We start from the raw sequence: 22,074 nt of genomic DNA, 5'->3' as shown, positions 1-22,074 counted from the left end.
GTTGGATAAACTCTGTGTCTTCCATGTTAACCATAATAGGGTGGCCTTCAAAAATCCACCCCAGTGCTGCTTTTGGAAATCCTTCCTAAAAGGTACCCCGTGATAGGAATGCACACCATTTTGAGAACATTTTCTTTACTGGGGAGGGACACCACCCAGTTAGATTGAAAGATTGAGTTTCCTTTTAGGATTACATGTTTCCCTTCTATCTTGGTGTTGGCCATGGTTGTAAACATCTCTAATGAAGCCAACAAGTGACAAATTAATTGTGGTCTAATGTTTGTCAGAGTGTGGGCTAAAAGAAAGTTGATATTTCTGTTCTGTGCATTCTAAAAGGTATGGCTGGAACCATGGTGGAGCAGTAGGTATGGGAGCAGGAGAGCCACCAGTAACGTAGAGAGGAGAGCAAGGAGTAGAGGAAGCAGAAACGAGGGGGGATAGAAACCAACAGGAGATGGGGGAAGAGCCAGGACTTGAAGGAGCAAGAGCATTCCAGGAGCATGATATGGTATGATATGATAAGTCATTTATAACACGCCTGTACACAGGTGTTTCTAGGGACTGAAGCCCAGAAAGGACCATGTTCTGCACATCTCGCAGCTGGAATAGCATCTGAGAGGAGAGCTCCCGAGCTGTGGCTCCCTTGACCTGTTAAACCATGAACCTACCTGTTGGTTTGAAGGGCACATATACATTAGAGTCACAAGGGTACTAGAATGCTTAAGAGAAAGAGGGCAAGATAAATCACCTGTTTCAGAAATGCACCATATCCTTTCTAAAAGGTAGTAAGAGGCAAGATATCCCACATAGGAGGAAGGCCACTGTATGCCTTAATGGGAGAGAGAGATGGAGCCCTTTAGTGTGAGCGAAGGGGGACCCAAACCCTCATAGTGAATTGGGACAATTAAAACCTACAGCAGGAAGAAGTGTGCCAGAAACTTTCTTCATATGAATCACAAATGGAGATCCGGGTGCTATACCTCTGTGAAGGTCTTGTGACAAAGAATCGGCCGGGTGCTATGTCCCTGAGACTATAGCATGATCCAAAAGCAACTGTGCACTATATCCCTAAAACTGCATTTTACCTGGGAGAGACCAACATCCCTACCATGGAGAACACCCTTGCATTTCATTTGACCTGTCCTGACATTGTTGATTTAGACAAAGACCCAGGATGGGTTTAAACCCCTTGTTCCTGCAGGCTTTTATCCAACCTGTATCTTGTACATAAAACAAGGATGTTAACTCAACTTCATGAGTCATGGTTTTCGTTGACGTGCTACAGCGGGGTGTAACTTGTATGTTTGTGGTGGCTTTGGACTTTCTATTTTGTTTAATCACAATGCAGTACACTAGTTTCATAAACAAACTGTTAGGTTGACAAGAATATGTCTTGTGCAGCATTTCACAAATTAATGTTAAAAATAGTGTGTTGGGACCAGAAATCAACAGGTTCTCAACAGCCTTTGTTTTTAGTTTTGTCCTAATTTTTATCCTGTGGATAATATATGTTACTGTTTTTCTAGGTATTTCCTCGAAGGTGCACCTGGTTGTATGTGATTAATAACACATTGATGTCGCTGTCAGGTCTGTATACTACCTGTAATATATTTTAAGATAAAATGGCATTAGTGGATAAACTACATTACAGTCTAGGAAGATGTTTGAAACACTGCAAGTTTCAATAATATTAATTAGCACTACACATATAGAAGTAATGCTACAAAGCATTAGCATGCAGTTATTATTGTGTAGATTTGATTAATCATTAAATCCATTGGGATGAAATGTCAGTGTGCCTCTGCACGTGCCATAATTCATATGTAGATAATTCTGCTTTTGTTTTTCCCTTTCACATGTGTTAACCACACATAGTTACTTTTATGGTCCGCGTGATCCTGATTAAGGTAGGGCTCCTTAGGAAGAGAACAGAATGGGTAAAGGTGGCAGAAGTAATAGTTATAAACTGTAATATTCAATGGATTGCTTTCTCCCGCAGATTCCATATCAGGTGGATATCCCTTCCAACGTCAGCTGCTTGAAAAACATTTAGACGGGCGGCGTATTGCGCCTCGACTCAGCCATGGCTCCATTTTGACTCGATGCAGCGATTGTCGACTCAGGACATGACATCGACTCAGGACGCAACATCGGTAGTTGCACATATACTACGTCACTAGGCCCCTGTACCTCAGTTCCTTTTTTCCATGCGATCAAATCGCTGCTCGAGGAACGGCTCTCGTGAGAGTATTCTCACTGTTTTTTCCATTTGTTTCCAATTCAACGTTTTGCAAAAGATTTCTACTCCCAAACCATCGGGTTTCAAGAGGTACATTGACTGCTACTATAAGAGGTCTCTGACCGACCCGCACGAGATCTGCGTGTGGTGCCTAGGCACAAATCAGGTAAGATGCATTCTTAGTAGAGTGGGTGTTCGGCCTCCACTATGCCTTCCCGACGATTCCTGTCATCCTGTGGGTTCTGAGGAGATTGAGGAGGTTCCAAGTGACCATGATCCTGATCGCCCCGGACTGGGCGAGGAGAACGTGGTACTGGGAATTTCTGGACTTGCCCATCTTTCCACCTCTACGGCTGCCTCATCAGATACCTCTCCCGACTTGGACACGCAGCAGGCAATGCGAATGCCCATTGTTGAAAGATGAAGAGTGGTTGTGATGCCTTGTGTGCCCCTGCAAAACCGTTGTCAGCATACAAACTCACAAATATTCTTGACACAGGTCCACCCACTGAGCGAGAAATGCCTGCTCCAGTGGACTCGGAGTTGACAATGAAATACAAACCCACAAGGGGAGATCTCAAAAATGTGTCAGCTCACACTACGGTAAAGGCTTCATGAGCCTTTGCAAAGTATAGGCACAGCCTTTGGAGGGCGATTCAGGAAGCAGCAGAACACATCACGGAAGGGGAAATGCAGGAAGGTTTTCTGCACTTAGTGGGGGACAGCAAGGAGGTAGCCTGCCAAAGCTTGCAATCGGGCCTGGACATTATGTATTGTATGGGCAGGGCTATTGGGTCGGCTAAGGTCATGCACAGGCAGGCCTACCTGCAGAGTTCGGGGTTTCCCCCTGTTAGGGGAGTTTTCCTAAAGTCCTACTGGTAGTCAGACTCTAGTAAGCTATCCCAGTGGTTTGTAGATCCCCAACTCTTAGTAACAGTCAGTACTAGCTCAGAACCTTAGTAGTGTGGCAGAGCAGTCAGGCATATTTTAAGAGGAAGATGTGAGCTGTTGGTACGTACTCTGAATCTTAGCTAGACAGGCACAACAAAGAAGCAGTTACACATATATTTTATGTAAAAAATATTTCTGATGCTTGTTAATCTGCTTAGAATCACATGCTGTGCATATGGTCCCACATCCAGTGGTAACCGTGGAGTATTGCATCTTGTCTTTCGGGGGACCGAAAGGGGACGTCGGCATAAGCGTGTCTGAAACACTATCCCTATCGTGACGTGTGTAGTACCCAAAATCCCTCACGTGCCGAGGTCCCTCAGATTGTTTTTTTTCCGCCCAGTTAACTGGTCGCCCTATAGCGGAGCTCGTCATGAGACATTGTTTATCTTACCGAATTGTCGGTTTAATCCCCGTTAAGTCACTTCGTCTATTAAGAACATCTTCGACGAAGACTACGGGGGAACCGTCTACGGCTGTGGATTCCGGCACCTAAGATCCGGCGTTCGGACATCCACGTGGTCGGGCCTTCTGGCCGGCCTACACAGTAGGGAGAGTGGGCTCGGGGTTTGCCATACTGCTATGATGTCTTTCCTCTTTTCCACTTCTTTCCTTTTTGGTCTGGTCACCCTTCCCTTCTGCTATGGGAAGGACTCCATTTAGATTCTGCCCTCTGTGAAGGCTCAGATATCTGTGGAAAGACGAGCACACTTCGTGTACGCTTGTCTCCCCCTAGGGCACTAAAGCGGTGTTCGGTGTATAAACTCCTAAACCTAATCCCTTAAGGAGCGCCGCTTGAAGCGGTGGGCCGCATACGGTATATCACGCGTGGAGCCTCCCTCCCGTGCCGCGACACCAGCCGAGAGTGACATGGGTACATCGGATGACCAAACGTCCAACGCGGACGTTGTCGACCTTGAGGCGGACGATTCTAGAGCCGCCACGCCCGTCCCCGACCCTTCCAGGCTCGACTCCGGTCTTGCTACAGGGGCCACACCCGGTGACAGGGGCGTACAATCCCACCACACAAAACACACAACCCAAGCGCCCTCCTCGACGATGTCGAAGGAGGCGCAAGCGCCATCGGATCGATCTGATCCGAAGCCTTCCCCACATCCGCAGCAGCGCATGACGACTGTGCTTAATAAACTTAACAAAGGTGCTACTCCCCAAACTACACACGCCGAAGTTTCTGAACAAGAAACTTCGATGACTTTCAAGGTTTCCAAGGCCCGTGCAGGCCCGAAAACTACAAGTAGGCCTCTAACTAGGCCTCTACCCGGGAAGCCATCATCGGAGGCTTTGTCCCCCGAAGATTCGGTTATTATCAGTAAGAGCGTCAACAGGATTGCTATGGCGGTGGGCCTAGTACCGGTTTCGCCCACAGTTATTGGCCAATCCGCCGAAAGGTTTTCCACGGTTTTGGAAGACGATCCTGAGGACTCTTACGAAGAGAGCCAGGTACCCCTCTCAAGCACCCTGAGGAGATCTTCTGAACGCCTTAGGGCAGAGGATCCGGTTCCTGCTCAGCTGGGTCCATTTGGGTCATCCAAGTGGACCACAGAGCAATTTGAGGGATATATGGATCGGCTGCAGCAGGTTTTCGGTGCTTCTGATCAACCTCTGCCGAAAAAAGCTCGGGTAGACCCTAACCCTCATACACAAGTTGCCCAACACCTAGATGTTCAACACTATGTTGAATATCAAGATGTCGTCCAGAAGGACACGTATAGAGACATCTATACAGAAGAAGAGGAGACTTCTTTTCTGGACAATTATGGGGAAGAGCGAGACGCAAAGGACAACTGGGAGGACACCCAGCAGGACGATCACAATTCTGATATCGTTTGCCTCGACTCTCCCCCATCCACACTGGTTAGGCAGGCTCCCCCGGTGGATGATTAAATGGTTTTCAACAACACGTTGAAACAAGCAGCGGAATTCTTTAAAATTACCACGATTGAGGCATTGCCTGAACAGGATTTCGCGGAAAACATTATTAATGACAAGCCTCCGGCTAGCCAGTCTATCCCTCTCTTGAGCTCTGTAAAGAGACGGCTGGACCCTTCTTTACTCACACCCGCTCAGACGAGGGCTGTGAACCCAAGGGTCAAACTCTTCCGGCCCTCCCCCACCGACCCGCTTTACATCAAAGGGCACGCAATCCCAGACTCGCTGGTGGTGACCAACACTCACAAGAGTGAAGGGGTTCCCCTTTGCCACGGGAGAGTCACCCCCGGACAAGGAGTCCAAAAGGTTGTATGCCTTAGGCAAACGGGTCACGTTGGCGGCTGCTTATACCATCCGGATTGCCAATAACACAACGTTACTGGCAAGCTACGTCGACGCCCAATTGAACCTACTCCAGGAAGGCCTCCAGGAGGTTCCGGAAACCAACCAGAGCCAAGCTTCTCGCCATTGTCTCGGAGGGTAAACTTGCCAATCAAAATGTTGTAAAGAATACCCTGGACTCCGCTGTCTCTCGCACAGGGTACTGTTAGGGAGAATTCTCTCTTTAGGCTGAATTTCCTAACCTAGTGAGTCCCCCAGCAGCTTTGCTGGATTTCTGGAGTTTGTTTTTTTCTCCTGCCAAGAGTGAGACTCTTTTTTCCCACTCTTGGACATGATTCATGGTGTTCCTTTGACTGTTAATGTGTTTTATGGGCTATGGGGTCCTTTACTCCATAGGGTCTCATGTGTTTTTACTATGTGTGTTACACAGCACCCTCCGTGCAGTAACACAGGAGTGTCATAGTGACACCCCACCATAAACTCTATACCCTGGGACTGACTACTGTCACCATTGGCTTTACTAGTCCCAAATTATTAACAGAAACCAGTACAAACCATCATATTGTGGACGTACTGGTCGGGGCAATTCGATTGCCCCTGGGTCTGTTAGTCGAGGGGGCAGGTCTTCGTCCTCCCTGATCGAGTTTTGGCTGGTGGCAGTGGAAACTACTTTTTATATTCGACCGCGAATATATCCCTATGGGATTTTCCCATTGTTCGAGGCTACCAACTTTAATTATTTAATTCTCATAGTCTCGAACATACCGCCGGTTTATTTAATTAATATTAAATCGCCGGTTGGTATTTTTTGCCAGGACTCGATTCTAAAATGGCGTTTGTGTTCTCTTCTGTGACTCCAACCCAAGTCGAGCCCTTTGTTCCACTTTTTGGCGGGCTTCTCCACAGAAGCCTCCAAAAGTGGTGCCACTCTGTCTGGGTACCACAGGGAGTGTGGGAGGGGGTTTAGGCACCCTGGACTGAGTTACCTTGGTAACTCAAGTCACACTCTTGTGTGATTGGCCCAAGTGGTGAGCCGGCCGGCTCACCACTTAGCATGTTTGATTGACAGCTAGGCTGAGTGAATGGGGGTATGCTGCATAAAAGCAGGGCTTTGGGGACTGGAACGTCAGAAGTCGCCACAGGACCTGAGAATCCGACGAGGGAGAAGCTGAGCCGACCTACCACGACAACACCACCGGTGGAGCCCTGCGGAACCGACTCACCACTTCCCGACGACAGAGAAGATCTCCCGGCTGGAGAGGCTTCTTCCCCTGACTGGTGGGCACAACCAGTTTACCTTTTTTTCTTCGCACCCCAGACCGGTTTGTGGTCGAACTGCCCATGCCAAGCACCCCGGCAGCCGGATAGCCACTTACCACTGAACCGCAAATCAACGGACCACTCCTTGTACCTGAGAAACTCTGCGGCTGGTTTCTTCCCTGGCAGTGCAACGGACTCCTGTCTTCCTCCCCGACGAGATCCTGTCTTCCCCCGGACGAAGCACTGACTTGCATCCGCTGCCAGGGACAACTGCCCCCGCTGGAGTGTTCTCACCACTTTAAGGTACCATGTCCGCCAGGCCTCCCTTTCTAAAGATTACTACAAGGTAATAATAACCCCTTAACCTTCTGGACTGGGCTGGCTGCCTTGACCCTCTAACTGGTCCCTTTCTTTGGTCCAACTCCTTTTTGAACCGTTACAAGACTCTTGTGCACTGCAACCGTGTGACCTTGGACACATTTTGTTTTGATCCTCTTAAAGCGGATCCGGCCTACTGACTCTGAATTCACGGTGTTACTTTGCTTTCCTCTCTTGTGTTTGTGAAAAAGTGTTGGGATCTGTTTCAATTTATTCTCTGCTTTTCTCTCCCTTTTAAAACTAATTATTAGAGTGCCATCTACGTTAAGCGCTCACCGCTGTCTGAAAATAAGTGGGGCTTTACTTAAGACTTGTCTAATATTCTTTTAAGGGAGTGTATATCTTTTATATGTGTATATCTTTTAGTGATTGTGTTTTTGAATTGCTTACTATTAGTGCCTGTGTGTTTTTCTAGATGTGGTTTTAAATAAATAATTATATCTCTTTTACACCAAGCCCTGGTCAGTGTTTACTTGTTCTATTGTGTTCTCTTGACCTATTGTGAATACTCTGTATACTGCCTAACTCTTCTTGAGGGGAAGTCTGACTGCTCAGCCACAGCTACCAAGTGAATCTGTGTGGTACAGACTGCTACCAAGTGGGTTTACTGCCAAACACCTGTCCCAGAGGGAACTGCACAGGTTTCTGCCTAACAGGTACTCTCCTAAAGAGACAGGCGTGGCTGCGCACGTCGGGTTTCAGGCCTGAGACCCAGACATCCATCATCAATAAACCCATAGAAGAGTCCACCCTCTTCGGGAAGGCGGTAGACGATGCATTGGAGACAGCCAAGAAGGAGCATGAGACTATTAAGTCTCTGCACCAAATTTCCCAAAAACCCTCTTCAGAGGGGCAACAATTCTCAGCGGTCCTTTCGAGGACAAGCACGCGCCGCTCAAAATAATTTCGGCACGGGCAACTTCAACGCAAGTCAACTGGCTGCAAGCCCCACTTACTACCCCCAGAGGGGTCAGAAGCGCGGAAAGAATAGAGGCAGAGGCTCCAATTCCAGAGGTGCGTCAACCTCGGCTCAGAAATGACCACCAAGTTCAGGTGCCCTCCCATGTCTCCCTGGTCGGGGGGCGATTAACATCTTTCCTCAAGGCATGGAAGGGGATAACTTCAGCCCAGTGGGTATTAGAGACGGTCGCCCACGGTTATTGCGTGGAATTCGCCCGACCCCCACAGTTCAGACCGCCGAAACATCGACACCTTTCACCGGAACATCTGCAGATCCTGGTCCAAGAGGTGGAGGCGCTGCTGGGAAAGGACGCCATAGAAGCCGTCCAGATTCTTCAGGTAAACGAGGGTATTTATTCAATATACTTCCTTGTACCCAAAAAGGATCTCACCATGCGTCCTGTTCTAGACCTGCGCCCAGCGAACAAGTTCATAAAGCCCCAGACGTTTCGCATGGTAACACTTAAAGAGGTGATCCCATTGCTAAAACAAGGGCACTTCATGACAACATTGGATAGGAAAGATGCATACTTTCATATTTCAATGCTGCCAGCACACAGAAAATTCCTAAGGTTCGTGATTCAGGACAAACACTACAAGTTCAAGGTACTCCCCTTCGGCATAGCTTCGGCGCCACAGGTGTTTACCTAGGTCCTGGCAGTGGCAGCAGCACACCTGCGCAGACTTTCAGTTCCAGTTTACCCTAACCTCGACGATTGGCTCATCAAGGGGGACTTGTTCGACGTTTGTTTTTCGAACACCCAAAAGACAGTATACCTACTGTTCAGCCTAGGATTTTCTATCAACAAAAAGAAATCCAGCTTAGTCCCCAGCCAAGTAAAACAGTTCCTGGGGGCTTTCATTCGCACGGAAGACCGTCTAGTCTTCCCTTCCAGCGAGAGGGTTCAGAACATGCTCTCTCAAGTTCCTCAGTATGTAGCCAGTCGGAAGGTGACGGTACGCAAAGCTATGCGTTTGCTAGGGATGATGGCGTCATGCATATACTTGGGCCCCCACGCGCGGCTGCACATGCGTCCCATGCAGGAATGGCTCAACAGCCAGTGGTGTCAGCAGACAATGGGAAGATCTTTTAGTTTGTCTCGCCAGCCATCGTTCTCTCTCTGCAGTGGTGGTCGAGGGAGAACCTCTTGAAGGGGAAAACCTTCACCACCCCTGCAGTGGAAGCCACTTTCACAACAGACGCTTCTCTCACAGGGTGGGGGGCTCACCTGCTTCAACAGACAGCGCACGGAATGTGGTCCCCTCAGGTAGCGTCCAACCATATAAACCTACTGGAGCTACTAGCAGTGTTCAAAGCATTGAAGGCCTTTCAGGAGCAACTGCAAGGGAAGACAGTGCTGGTCCTAACCGATCGCACAACAGAAATGTATTATCTGAACAAGCAGGGGGGCACTCACTCTCCAGGGCTATCCAAGCTGTCCCAAAACATCTGGATATGGGCTCTCAAACACAAGATGTTCCTGATATCCCAACATGTACCAGGGGAACTCAATCTTCTGGCAGACGTACTCAGCAGAGATGTTCCTCTGCCAGAAGAATACGAATGGCGTCTACACGAAGACATTCTATCCAACGTCTTCGCAGAATGGGGGTTTCCAGAGATCGACTTGTTGGCTACTCAGGAGAACGCCCAATGCCCAGATTATCCCTACAGGTACCCCCAGAACCGATCCAAGGAGAACGGTCTTTGGATAACTTGGTCGGGGAAATTTGTTAACGCTTTTCCCCCCGACTCCCCTTCTGAACAAGATAGTGCACAAGATGCACCAGGAACCAGTCACCATGATTCTGGTGGCTCCCATGTGGGACCGCCAACCCTGGTTCGCGCACTGATGGAAATGCCCCTCTCCCCACCAGTCAAGCTGCCCTGCCCGTACAACATGTTGTCTCAGGACAGGGGGGAGACTCTGCACCCATACCCACAAACTCTGAACTTAGCAGCCTGGCTCCTGAAGTCATAGAGTTTGGACATCTGCAACTCCCTCAAAGATGCATGGACATACTGAGGGAGGCAAGAAAGCCTAACACACGTTATTGCTATGCCAGCAAATGGAAACGTTTTGTCATTTGGTGCAGTTCCAAAGGCGTCAATCCCACCGATTGTTCGCCTTCACACATTGTGTTATATCTAACCCATCTGTTGGACTCTGGGTTAGTCTTCAATTCCTTAAAGGTTCACCTAGCGGCGTTGTCAGCCTACACCACGTCACAGCAGAAGGTGTCGTGGTGGAAAATACCTGTGATTAAAACCTTTATGGAAGGGGTTAAAAGAATTTATCCCCCCATCACTCACCCAGCCCCTGGGTGGGATCTAAATGTGTTTTTAACTAGGGTCATGGGATCCCCTTTTGAGCCTATGCATAAAGCTAGTCTGAAAGACCTGACTTACAAGACAGCCTTTCTAGTAGCTATCACTTCTATCAGAAGAGTTAGCGAACTACAGGCCCTCTCGGTCTTGGACCCCTTTGTTACAGTCCACAAAGATAAAGTAGTTCTGCGCACTCATCCCAGATTTGCGCCAAAATTTATTTCAAAGTTCCATGTGAACCAGTCAATCGAACTACCCACGTTCTTCCAGAGACGTACTAACATGGCCGAAAGAAGCCTTCACACACTAGATGTGCGCAGGGCAGTCATGTTCTACATGGATAGAACTAAACCACTGAGGAAAATTAAACAATTTTTTGTTTCAGTGGCAGCTGGTAGAGAAGGGGACCCTGTCTCTAAATCAGCAATATCAACGTGGATTGTCAAATGCATCACACTATGTTACACTCTTGCAAAGAGAGAACTGCCCTTCAAGCCTGGAGCACATTCTACTCAAGGCACTGGGGCATCCATAGCATTCATTGCAAATGTTCCCCTAGAGTCCATTTGCAAAGCGGCAACCTGGAGTTCTGTACACGCCTTTACAAAACACTATTGCCTAGACACTCGTTCTAGGTCTGATTCTCAGGTGGGACAAGCAGTACTAAGACATCTTTTTTCTACTGTTCCTTCTCACAACCCACCTCCAACTCCGGGTACTGCTCGCTAGTCTATGCACAGCATGTGATTCTATACAGATTAACAAGCATCAGAAGACATGCATTACTTACTGTAAAAGCATTTCTGATGATTGTATCTGCTTAGATTCACATGCGCCCTCCCTGCTCGGGGTGGAAGGAACATAGACTTCTTACTACTTTCTCTCTTCATGTTCTCACTCACTATAGCCTTGGGCTCCCTCATGGCAGAAAAAATACAATCAGCGGGACCTCGGCGCGTGAGGGATTTTGGGTACTACACACGTCACGATAGGGATAGTGTTACAGACACGCCTATGCCGACGTCCCCTTTCGGTCCCCCGAAAGACAAGATGCAATACTCCGCGGTTACCACTGGATGTCGGACCATATGCACAGCATGTGAATCTAAGCAGATACAATCATCAGAAATGCTTTTACGGTAAGTAATGCATGTCATATTTATTATATTTACACCAGAATCACTTTAAATACTTCAGACGTTTACAGTAGAACACTTAGGAATACTAGATAATAAACTTCAAAGGGCACTTTCACTTTTATGTTCGTTTGTGTTTACATTTGTAGCAACGTTAGAAAGGGAAAAGACAAGGTTATCGTATTTTCGGTAATTGCGCACTTGTGCGGTTTTCAACAAGTCATACAGTAATGCATTTACTCTGCAAACACAAATAGGAAAGTAATTTAAATGGAGGAAAATAAGTTCTTAGTGCAAAACAAGCTTAGTTCAAGGTTCTAGAGACAGTTTCTTTACCTTTCAAGTCTTTTAAGTCCAAAAACGCAACCCTAGTTAACGGCAGTTCAGAGAGGGCTTGAAGTCTTAACAAACAGCGAATAATGAAGAGTTCCTGCAGATTTCTTCCAGTGTCTAAAGTTATTGAAGCAGCAAGTTAGCAACTAACAAATGAGACCTAAAAACGGACTCGAGAAGGGGGTACAAACAGCAGCTTGGGTCAGAGGTAAGAGGGGGGGTTGCCCTGGACACCTCTACGTGCACTCCAATGCTCTGGATCGACTTCTTGGAATCAGGTAAGCAATACCTTTTTCCCCACAGTACCTTCGGTTTAAAGAAAGTGTGTTGGCTCCTCCGCGGTGTGGCAGCTCTGGACCCGACCTTTGGATTCCTTGGTCTGGTGACGAAAGGCAGGACAATGGATGGTGTCTCTCAGCAGCAGTCACGAGGGAGGACCTGTAGCACGACTTTCAGCAACGTCTTGGTTCACTCTGAGGTTTTGGCACCTTTTCAGCTGCACCAACAAAAAGACACAGATCGGCTGGTCAGTCTTCTTCTCTTCCTGCGGTACTACACTCTGGTTTAGGGGGTCTGGGTGAGTTGAATTGGCACTCTGGAGTGTCCTTACGGGCTGAGCAAAGATCTGGAGGGATTCAGCCTTTCCACGACGATGCACTCAAAAAGGGCAGCAGGTCTCCTGGTATTGGGGTTCTGCAGCTCTGGAAGCTCATAGGACCTCGGTAGATGGCTTGTTTCAAAGTTTGTCTAGGGAACTGGTTATTCCCACCAGCCAAAGGGAAGGAGCCCTCCTCTTAGGAGCTCCTCTGTCGCATAGAAAACAGGGCAGGACAGCAGTGGTCGCTTCACGGTCTTGCAAAGGGTCTGCAGGATTCTCTGGTAGTCTTCTTCTTCAGTTACTTCTGTTTCCTGTGGTCGACCTACTTTACTCTCCAGAAGCCTCACCTTTAATACAGTTCCAGCACACACTCCTCTGCAATCTCTCTCAGCATTTTACAGAAAGGGCCATTTGGTTGTCCAATCAGGACAGCCAAACCCCCTGTGGGAGCTTGACCCATTCAGACACACTGGCAGACAAAGTACAAGGGTGGTGGAAGACTCCTCGCCCACTTCCTGCCAGCCTAGACACTCTGGAGCCTAAAATGGGATACCTGCTGGTTCATGCCAAAGGCAAAACACACACACAGACCTCCCCCTCCCAGAATGGTAGAAGGGCTAACCAAGAACAACCATGCTAGTAATGGCGAAAAAAAAAGGGGGAGGCCCCAGGTTGGTACTTGGGTGCCCCTATTGTGCACTACCGAGTATATGGACATAGCCTGAGGTATAAAAAATACACAACAGTTGGTAGAACACGTCCTCTGCCATGAGCCATAACTAGATGATTGTCTGTGACTAAAATGTCACAGGAACAGAGAGAAGGGGGATACAAAGTACCCCTTTGGCACATCACTGAAGGTGGTGCGTGCCAACCTCTCAGACTATAGAGTTTTGGGAGAGACACTAAGTTTCTCCAGCATGGGGTCTGGCATGGATTCACATGCTCATGAATATTTCCCGTCGTCAGGCCGGTTATCCTCGGTATAGAAAAAATCAGTATCAGTTTCGTTTCTGATCTGTCTTTCTCAGTAGTAACCAATCACTGGTCTCTGGGTCATACTGCCCCCAGCCAATGACTGCCCTCTCCCTAAGCCCCTCCCTTGGCAGCCATCCTCAGATTTTTACCGCATGTTCAAGTGTTGGGAGTCCTTGTGCTTAGCTCTTGGGCTTTTGCTGCGTTTTCGCGCTTTTTTCAGGAGATTTTCTAATTTTTTCGGTTAAAAGAGCCTCAAGCTCCACCGTTTCTACTTCCGATCAACGGGGATCCGTTTCGGAGTTTTCTACGCCCCTCAAGGGTGAAGATTTCGTCGAGTTACGCTTTTGGAGGATTCCAGAAGTTCCGAGGCCTATCCCGGACATGGCCCAGGAGAAAGGGAGCTCGACGCCCAGGCAGCTATTCAGGACCTGCCCTGGATGCCAGCTTCAGAACATTTTCAAGGAGGTCGAGCATTCGTTATGCCTCTACTGTCTCCATGAGGGCAAGACGCACAAGGAAAAGGACTGCGCGTTTTGTGGAAACATGTCGGAGCGGACCATGAAGGATCGCCACCTCCGTCTCGCCAACTGGCTGGAAGGTAAGAGCCCACCAGGCGAGAAGAAGAAGAAGAAGTCCGAACTGTCTTCTAAGTCCTGTGAGGGTGCTTCGGCGACGGGGGCCCAACAAAGGCTAAACACTGCGAGTCGGCGGGCCGCGGGAGCGCCGAACGGTCGGGCTCCTTGGCTGCCAGGCAGGGCGTACCCTCCCCGGCGCCATCAACCACGAGCCAACGCTCTGGCTCGGGTAAGAGGAAGTCCGAGAACCCGGCAAAGCTTCTGGAGAGGCCCCGGTCGATCTCGAAGACTCCGGCAGAGGGGGAGCGAGGCTCGGACCCTCCCCCCAAGGTGAAGGCCCTGGGCGTACAGAAGGTGACGTTGGCCGTGATTCACCCTGCTAGGACCTCGATTGAGGATGTCGCCGCGGCCCTGGCTCAGCCTGTGGAGGCTACACCAGTGGAGGCGCCCTCAGGTACCAGAGTCTCCCTGCCACCGCGGAGGGAGTCGTCTTTCAGGCCCATCGAGAAGACCCCCACGAAGTCCTCGTTGGAAGAAGGGGGGGTGGTGGCCGTCATGGATACGGACACGACCTCTGAAGAGGAGCTCATCCAAGTCGTGGAGGAGACACAGCCCATCGGGTGGGATCCCGACGAGGGCGACGACGAGGGCGACGGTGACGCAGACGAGGCTCCTCAAGAGCCCTCGCGCCCGTCGTTTCCGGCACCGCAAGACACCTCGGCGGCCATTTTGTCAGCCATCCAGTCCTTATGCTCGGAGATAAGGACTAGGTTGCCCCTTCCCCCGACGGAGGAGCCTGAGCCAGACCCGACGGAGGATCCGGAGCCAGGACCTTCGGGGAGCCCACTGCCTAAGAGGAGGACGACGCATCCTAGGCCTCCTCTCCCGCCTCTGCGGCCTTCTCTGCCTTCCCCCCGGTCCACTACCCACGGGGATGATGCAGGCATGGACACGACTACGACGGGTACGGATGACGACGGAGGCGACGACGGGACGTGTCCCTCGTCGCCCCCTGCCCGGGCGTCCCCGCCCGAGGAGATTGGATCCTTCCATGCAATGATCTCCAGGGCATCCGAGCTCTTCCAGCTTTGCCCCGAGGAAAAGAAGAAGGAGGGGTTCCTTCACCAGCGGCGCAAGGCTAAAAGGAAGACGGTCCTCGCCGTACCGCTTCTTGATGACATCTGGGATGAGGGGCTCGCCCTCCTCAAGAACCCTGCCACGGCTCCTGCGAAGAGGGACCGGTACGAGAAGAAGTACCGGGTCCCCAACGCTGCCCCCTTGTGCCTTAGAGCGCAACCTACACCGGACTCGGTCGTCTCGGCGGCGGCCAAGAAGAAAGCGGGGGGGGGCATCGGCCTCGACTTCAACCTCCCCTCCGGACGGCGAGGGTAGGAAACTGGATGCGATGGGACGACGGGTCATCTCATCTGCAGCAACGACCATCAAGGTGGCCAACGCCCTGGCCATCGTAGCCCGCTACGACAGGGAGTTGTGGTTTAAGATCGCCCCTCTGTTGGACTTCCTTCCGGATGCCAAGAGGGCTGAGGCCCTGGAAATCTTGCAGGAAGGTGAGATTGCCTCGGACCACGCCATTACGGTGGCTACGGACATCGCCGACACCGGTTTCCGTCAGTTGGGCAACGGCGTTTGACTGAGACGACGAGGATGGCTCAGGGCGACGGATTTACAACAGGACGTTCAGACCAAGGTTTTGGACATGCCCTTCGATGGGAACAACCTTTTTGGCAAGGCGGTTGATGAATCCCTTCAGGCGATCAAGACGGACACGGAGACGGCCCATGCTCTGGGGGTGCTCCAACAGCGACGGCCGTCCTTTCAGAGCTCCGGAGGCAGACAGGGTGCCTCCAAGGGAGCCGGCAGCAGCTCCTCTACTTACCGTCAAGCGGCAAGGTCTTTGTCGCAGGAGGCCTACAGGGGACGCGGCAAGTCAGGTGGATCCCGCCGTCGTCGCCAAGGTGGTCAAGGAGGCAAAGCGGCCTCCAAGCAGGATTGAACCGTCCATCGGGTCGGGCCCCCGCCGAAGCACCCCGGTGGGAGGCCGGCTGACGAAGTTCGTCGGCGTGTGGGAGTCCATCTCCACCGACCGTTGGGTGCTGGACGCCCTGGCCCTGGGGCACGCTCTCGAGTTCCAGAAGAGGTGCCCCCGCATTCCTCCCGTGGCCAGGAAGGAAAATCACGTCCCTCAACTGCTGTTGGAAGTACGGGCGATGCTCAGGAAAGGTGCCATCGAGCTCGTCCCGAAGAGGCTTCGGGGCTCCGGAGTTTACTCAAGATACTTCCTCGTGAGGAAGAAGACAGGAGGATGGCGTCCCATCCTGGACCTGCGACGACTAAACAAATACATCAAGGCACAGAAGTTCTGGATGGTCACCCTCCAGCACGTGCTGGGACAGCTGGAGGAGGGCGATTTCCTGTCGTCGTTGGATTTGGAGGATGCTTACTTCCACATCCCTATTCTATAGAGGCACCGAAAGTTCCTCAGGTTCGTGGTCAAAGGGCGGCACTACCAGTTCAAGGCCCTCCCGTTCGGATTAAAATCGGCGCCCAGGGTGTTCACCAAGTGCCTAGCACCGGTGGCGGCGCGGCTGCGCTTGCAGGGGATCCACGTCTACCCCTACCTGGACGACTGGCTCATACGGGCAAGGACAAGGGAGCTCGCCGTGGAGCACACTGCAAAGTCCGTCCAGCTGCTCACGGATCTGGGGTTCTCCATCAACTTTCCAAAATCCCACCTGGTTCCGTCGCAAGTCGCCCTGTTTCTGGGAGCACAGCTCGACACAGTGGCGCGGCGGGCCTCACCGTCGGAGGAAAGGATAAGGACCATCCTAGGAAAGGTGCAACGTCTACTGGCCACGGACGTGGCCAAAGTGAGGTCTATCAAGTCTCTCCTCGGAATGGTGTCCTCCTGCATTTATCCGGTGCCCCATTGCAGACTTCGGATGCGGCCCTTGCAAGAATTCCTTGACGCCCACTGGATCCAGACGACGGGCAGCTTTGAGGACAGGATCTCGCTCGACGAAACGTTCCGTCAGGCGATACCATGGTGGGGTGTCCGCGCTCATCTGACAGCGGGAACAGGCTTCTTAGTCCCGGCCCACCAGGTGACGGTGACGACGGATGCCTCCCTGGAAGGTTGGGGAGCGCACACCGGGGGCCTCCACGCAAGAGGCCTTTGGTGCTCGGAGGAGAAGACTCTCCACATCAACATCTTGGAGCTCCGCGCAGTGTTCTGTGTTAGGGAGAATTCTCTGTTTAGGCTGAATTTCCTAACCTAGTGAGTCCCCCAGCAGCTTTGCTGGATTTTTGGGGTTTATTTTTTTTCTCCTGCCAAGAGTGAGACTCTCTTACCCTCACTCTTGGGCATGATTTGAGCGTGTTTCTTTGAGTCTAGATGTGTTTAATGGGCTATGGGGTCTTTTACCCCATAGGGCTTCATGTGTTTTTGTGATGTGTGTTACACAGAACCCTCAGTGCAGTGACACAGGGCTGTCATAGTGACCCCCCAGTATAGACTCCATACCCTGGGACTGACTACTGTCTCCCAGGGCATGTAAAGTCACCATTGACTTTACTAGTCTTAAATTCTGAACAGAACCAGTACAAACCATCATATTGTGGACGTACTGGCTGGGGCAATTCAATTGACCCGGGGTCAGTTAGTCGAGGGGGCACGTCTCCGTCCCCCCTGATCGAGTTTTGGCTGGTGGCAGTGGATACTACTTTTAATATTCAACCGCGAATATTTTCCTATGGGATTTCCCATTGTTTTAGGCTACTATCTTTATTTAATTATTTACGGTAGCCTCGAACATACCGCCGGTTTATTTAATTAATATTAATTCTCCGGTTGGTATTTTTTGCCAAAACTTGATTCTAAAATGGCGTTTGTGTTCTCTTCTGTGACTCCAACCCAAGTCGAGCCCTTTATTCCACTTTTTGGCGGGCTTCTCCACAGAAGCCCACCAAAGTGGTGCCACTCTGTCTGGGGTACTTAGGAGGGGTGGAGGGAAATTTAGGCACCCTGGACTGAGTTGCCTAGGCAACTCAAGTCGCACTCCATCCTGATTGGCCCAAGTGGTGAGCCGACCGGCTCACCACTTAGCATGTTTGAGTGACAGCTAGGCTGAGTGAATGGGGGTTTGCTGCATAAAAGCAGGGCTTTGGGGACTGGAACTTCAGAAGTCACCACAGGACCTAAGAATCCGACGAGGGAGAAGCTGAGCCGACTTGCCACAACACCACCACCGGTGGAGCCCTGCTGGACTGCCTCACCACTTTTCCCAACAACAGAGGAGATCTCCCGCCGGAGAGTCTTCTTCCTTTGACTGGTGGGGATAACCAGTTTCATCGTCTTTTCACCTTCCCGACGTACCTCGTGGCCGCCTTGCCTGTCCCAAGCACCCCGGCAACCGGGATACCACGTTTTACCACGACCGCGAAACAAAGGTATCACCTTTAACCGGAAAACTCCACGGCTGGTTTCTTCCCTGGTAGTTCAACGACCTTCATCTTTCCTCCAAGTCGAGATCTTCTCTTCCCCTGGACGATGACGCAACTTGCACCCACTACCAGGAACAACTGCCACCGCTGGAGGATCCTTCCCACTTAAGGTACCGTGTCCCGCCTGGCTTCCCTTGCTACCGACTGTACGGGGTAGATTTAGCCCCGGCTTTCGAACCTGGGTTAGTCTGGGACACCCTGGCTAAACTTTCTTAAAGCCTCCCTAAACCCTTTTTGAACCCTCTGCAAGACTCTCTAAGCATAGTGTAACTGTGTGATCTTGGGCGCATTTGTGCTCTGCTCTCTCTAAGAGTGGGCCCAGCCTTTGGACTTTGGCTCACCAGTGACTTTTTGCTCTCTGCCTTGCTAACAGTGTTCCTGAATCCTAGAGGGGTGTACCTTTTCACATTCTGTCTTTTTCCCTCCTTTTTTCATAAACTTATTGGAGTGCAATCCAGTTAAGCGCTCACCTCTGTATGAAAATAAGTGGTGTTTTACTGTGATTTATCCGATAAGGGAAAAGGGGTGTATATATTACAATAGTAACTGTGTTTAGAATATTTTACAATAAGAGTGCTGGAGTGTTTCAAACTGTGTGTTTTTAAATAAATAATTATATACTTTGATACCAAAGCTCTGGTCAGTGTTTGCTTGTATTGTTGTATCTGAATGCCTATTGTGTATACTTTGCATACTGCCTAACTCTTCTTGAGGGAAGTCTGACTGCTCAGCCACAGCTACCAGGTAAATCTGGGTGGTACAGACTGCTACCAAGTGGGTTTACTGCCAACACCTGTAGTCTTAAATCTTTTGCAGTGGTCCCTAAGGGAACTGCACAGGTTTCTGCGTAACATTCTGGGCCCTCGGGTCCTTCCTTCCGTCCCTCAAGGGCAAGATGGTGAGGATCTTCACCGACAACACCACCACGATCTTTTACATTCGGAAGCAGAGCGGAACCAGATCCCCTGCCTTGTCCAAGGAAGCCCAGGATCTGTGGCATTGGGCCATCGCACAAGGGATGTTTCTAGTACCCTTTCATCTGGCAGGGATAAAAAACACCATCGCCGACTCACTCAGCAGGGAACTGCGCTCGTGCCACGAGTGGGAACTGCGCCAGGATCAAGTGGACCGACTCTTCCGACGATGGGGCGAACCCCAGATCGATCTCTTCCCGACGGCGGCGAACTCCAAGTGCCGGAGGTTCGCCAGCAGGTTTCCCCAACCGAGGAGCATGGGCGATGCTTTCTCGTTCCCCTGGGAAGGCCTGTTCCTTTATGCATTCCCGCCGTTGCTACTGCGGCTCGTCAACCAGCTCAAGAGGTCCCGGTGCAGGATGATTCTCGTCGCACTGGTGTGGCCGAGGCAGATCTGGTTCCCGGACCTTCTGGACTTGTCAGCCTCCACACCAGTCAAGCTACCGACGGACGCGGATCTTCTCTCCAGAGAAGGAGGCGCCATTCTTCATCACGAACCAGAGTCGCTGAACTTGCAGGCCTGGCTCCTTCAGCACTAGAGTTTGGAGGATACAACATCCCGGCCGACTGCAGAGAGGTTCTTGCAAAGGCCAGGGCATCCTCAACTCTCAAGTGCTACGGACACAAATGGAAGAGGTTCTCTGTCTGGTGCCGAGCACAGAAGATTAACCCTCTGCGGATTACGGCCCCTCAAGTATTGCCGTACCTACTGTCTTTGGCCAAGGCTGGCCTATCTCACGCCTCCATCAAGGTACATCTGGCTGCCGTCTCACGTTACACCAGAACTACAGGACGGGCGTCCTTGTGGTCTCATCGTCTGGTGAAGGAATTTATGAAAGGACTGTTCCGATCATTCCCGCCGGTGAAGGCCCCTGCCCCGGCGTGGGAGCTCAACGTGGTACTAACTAGGCTCATGGGGGCCCCATTCGAGCCTATGCATTCAGTGCCGTTGAAGTTTCTGTCGTGGAAGACAGCATTCCTCGTGGCCATCACCTCTGCATGACGAGTGGGAGAGATCCAGGCCCTGTCTTGCAAGCCTCCATACTTGACTTTTCACGACACGAGGGTGGTGCTGAGGACGCACCCCTCCTTCATGCCCAAGGTGCCGTCGGACTTCCACCTCAACAAGCCCTTGGTGTTGCCAGTTTTCTTCCCGTCGCCTTTGTCGCCGGCTGAGAAGACTCTGCACTCGCTAGATGTGGCTAGAGCGCTGAAGTTCTACGTGGACCGCACAAAGAGTTTCTGGAAGACATCACAGCTGTTTGTGAACTTTGGACCTGTGAATCAAGGGAAGGCTCTCTCGAAGACTTCCATTTCCAGATGGCTCTCCGGCTGCATCATGCACTTTCACCGGTTGGCAAACCGACCGCTGCCCGGCCGTCCGAGAGCCCATTCGACCAGAGCGATCGCTGCTACTACGGCGTTCCTGCCTGGTGTGCCCCTGCTCGACATCTGCAGGGCTGCTACGTGGAGGTCGACGCACACCTTCACGAGATTCTACTGCGTCGACCGGGATTCCAGGGAGGAGTCCAGAGTCGGCCAGGCAGTGCTGCGCAACCTGTTCGCCTAAGGTGAGCCTGGTGAGGAGGTAAGAGTTGCTTAATGTTGAGTTTTTGTATTGCTTGATATTGAGCCTTGTGCCACCTGCCGTGGTTGTGCATGTGTATACTGCTATGTATTCTTATATTCATGAGCATGTGAATCCATGCCAGACCCCATGCTGGAGAAGGAACAAGTTACTTACCTGTAACTGTTGTTCTCCAGCATGGGTCTGGCATGGATTCACATGCGAACCCTCCCGCCTACCCCTCTGCGGCTCTTCACTTGGTCATACTGCCACTTCACGTGCTACCAAATCTGAGGATGGCTGCCAGGGGAGGGGCTTAGGGAGAGGGCAGTCATTGGCTGGGGGCAGTATGACCCAGAGACCAGTGATTGGTTACTACTGAGAAAGACAGATCAGAAACGAAACTGATACTGATTTTTTCTATACCGAGGATTCCCGGCCTGACAACGGGGAATATTCATGAGCATGTGAATCCATGCCAGACCCATGCTGGAGAAAAACAGTTAGAGGTAAGTAACTTGTTCCATCTCTCTATCCTTAAGAACTGTAGTTACTCGAGGATGTAGAAAAAGAATCTTAAAGGAGGACCCAAAGGGTCCCAAGCAACACTGCCCATAAGGGGCTGTGTGCTGCAGTAGTAAAACACAGAAGCCTTTAAGGACTGTGGAGCAGACAGACTCCATAGTACAGGTAGATTTACAAAGAGTAGAGTTCCAAAAGACAGAGGCCCCAAGAATGAATGAGTAGAAAAAGGCTCCAATCATTCAGGATTGAAAGAAAAAGGTCCAAAAGTCCAGCAAAAAGTGCTGGGGGTCTCACTAGGAGAGGGGATGAAGCACAATAATGATAAATATCCCTAACACCCCCTAATACACAATCCAAGTTGCTTGACGTTGACTTTGGTGGCGAGCATCTGTTCGGTCCTAGGGCTGATCAGTCCTTGGAGAAATTCAAGAACTCCAAATTGGCTGCAAAGTCGCTGG

General features: G+C 50.8%; 1 protein-coding gene across 1 annotated transcript in view; it reads left to right on the top strand.

Annotated features, from left to right (window-relative positions):
* Nucleotides 1-22,074, top strand: part of MAP4K5 (mitogen-activated protein kinase kinase kinase kinase 5) — a 1,870,683-nt gene that overhangs the window by 1,161,692 nt on the left and 686,917 nt on the right. Inside the window, exons 23-24 of the mRNA XM_069638985.1 lie at nucleotides 1,527-1,587; nucleotides 8,981-8,983. Coding sequence (XP_069495086.1) covers nucleotides 1,527-1,587; nucleotides 8,981-8,983 — 64 coding nt within the window. The remainder of the gene's footprint in view (nucleotides 1-1,526; nucleotides 1,588-8,980; nucleotides 8,984-22,074) is intronic.

Source organism: Ambystoma mexicanum, chromosome 14 (assembly GCF_040938575.1).
Source record: "Ambystoma mexicanum isolate Mex_15411 chromosome 14, UKY_AmexF1_1, whole genome shotgun sequence".
In the NCBI taxonomy this organism is placed as follows: Eukaryota; Metazoa; Chordata; class Amphibia; order Caudata; family Ambystomatidae; genus Ambystoma; species Ambystoma mexicanum.
Note: the sequence above shows the minus strand (reverse complement) of the source record. Positions and strands in the feature narration are given on the sequence as shown.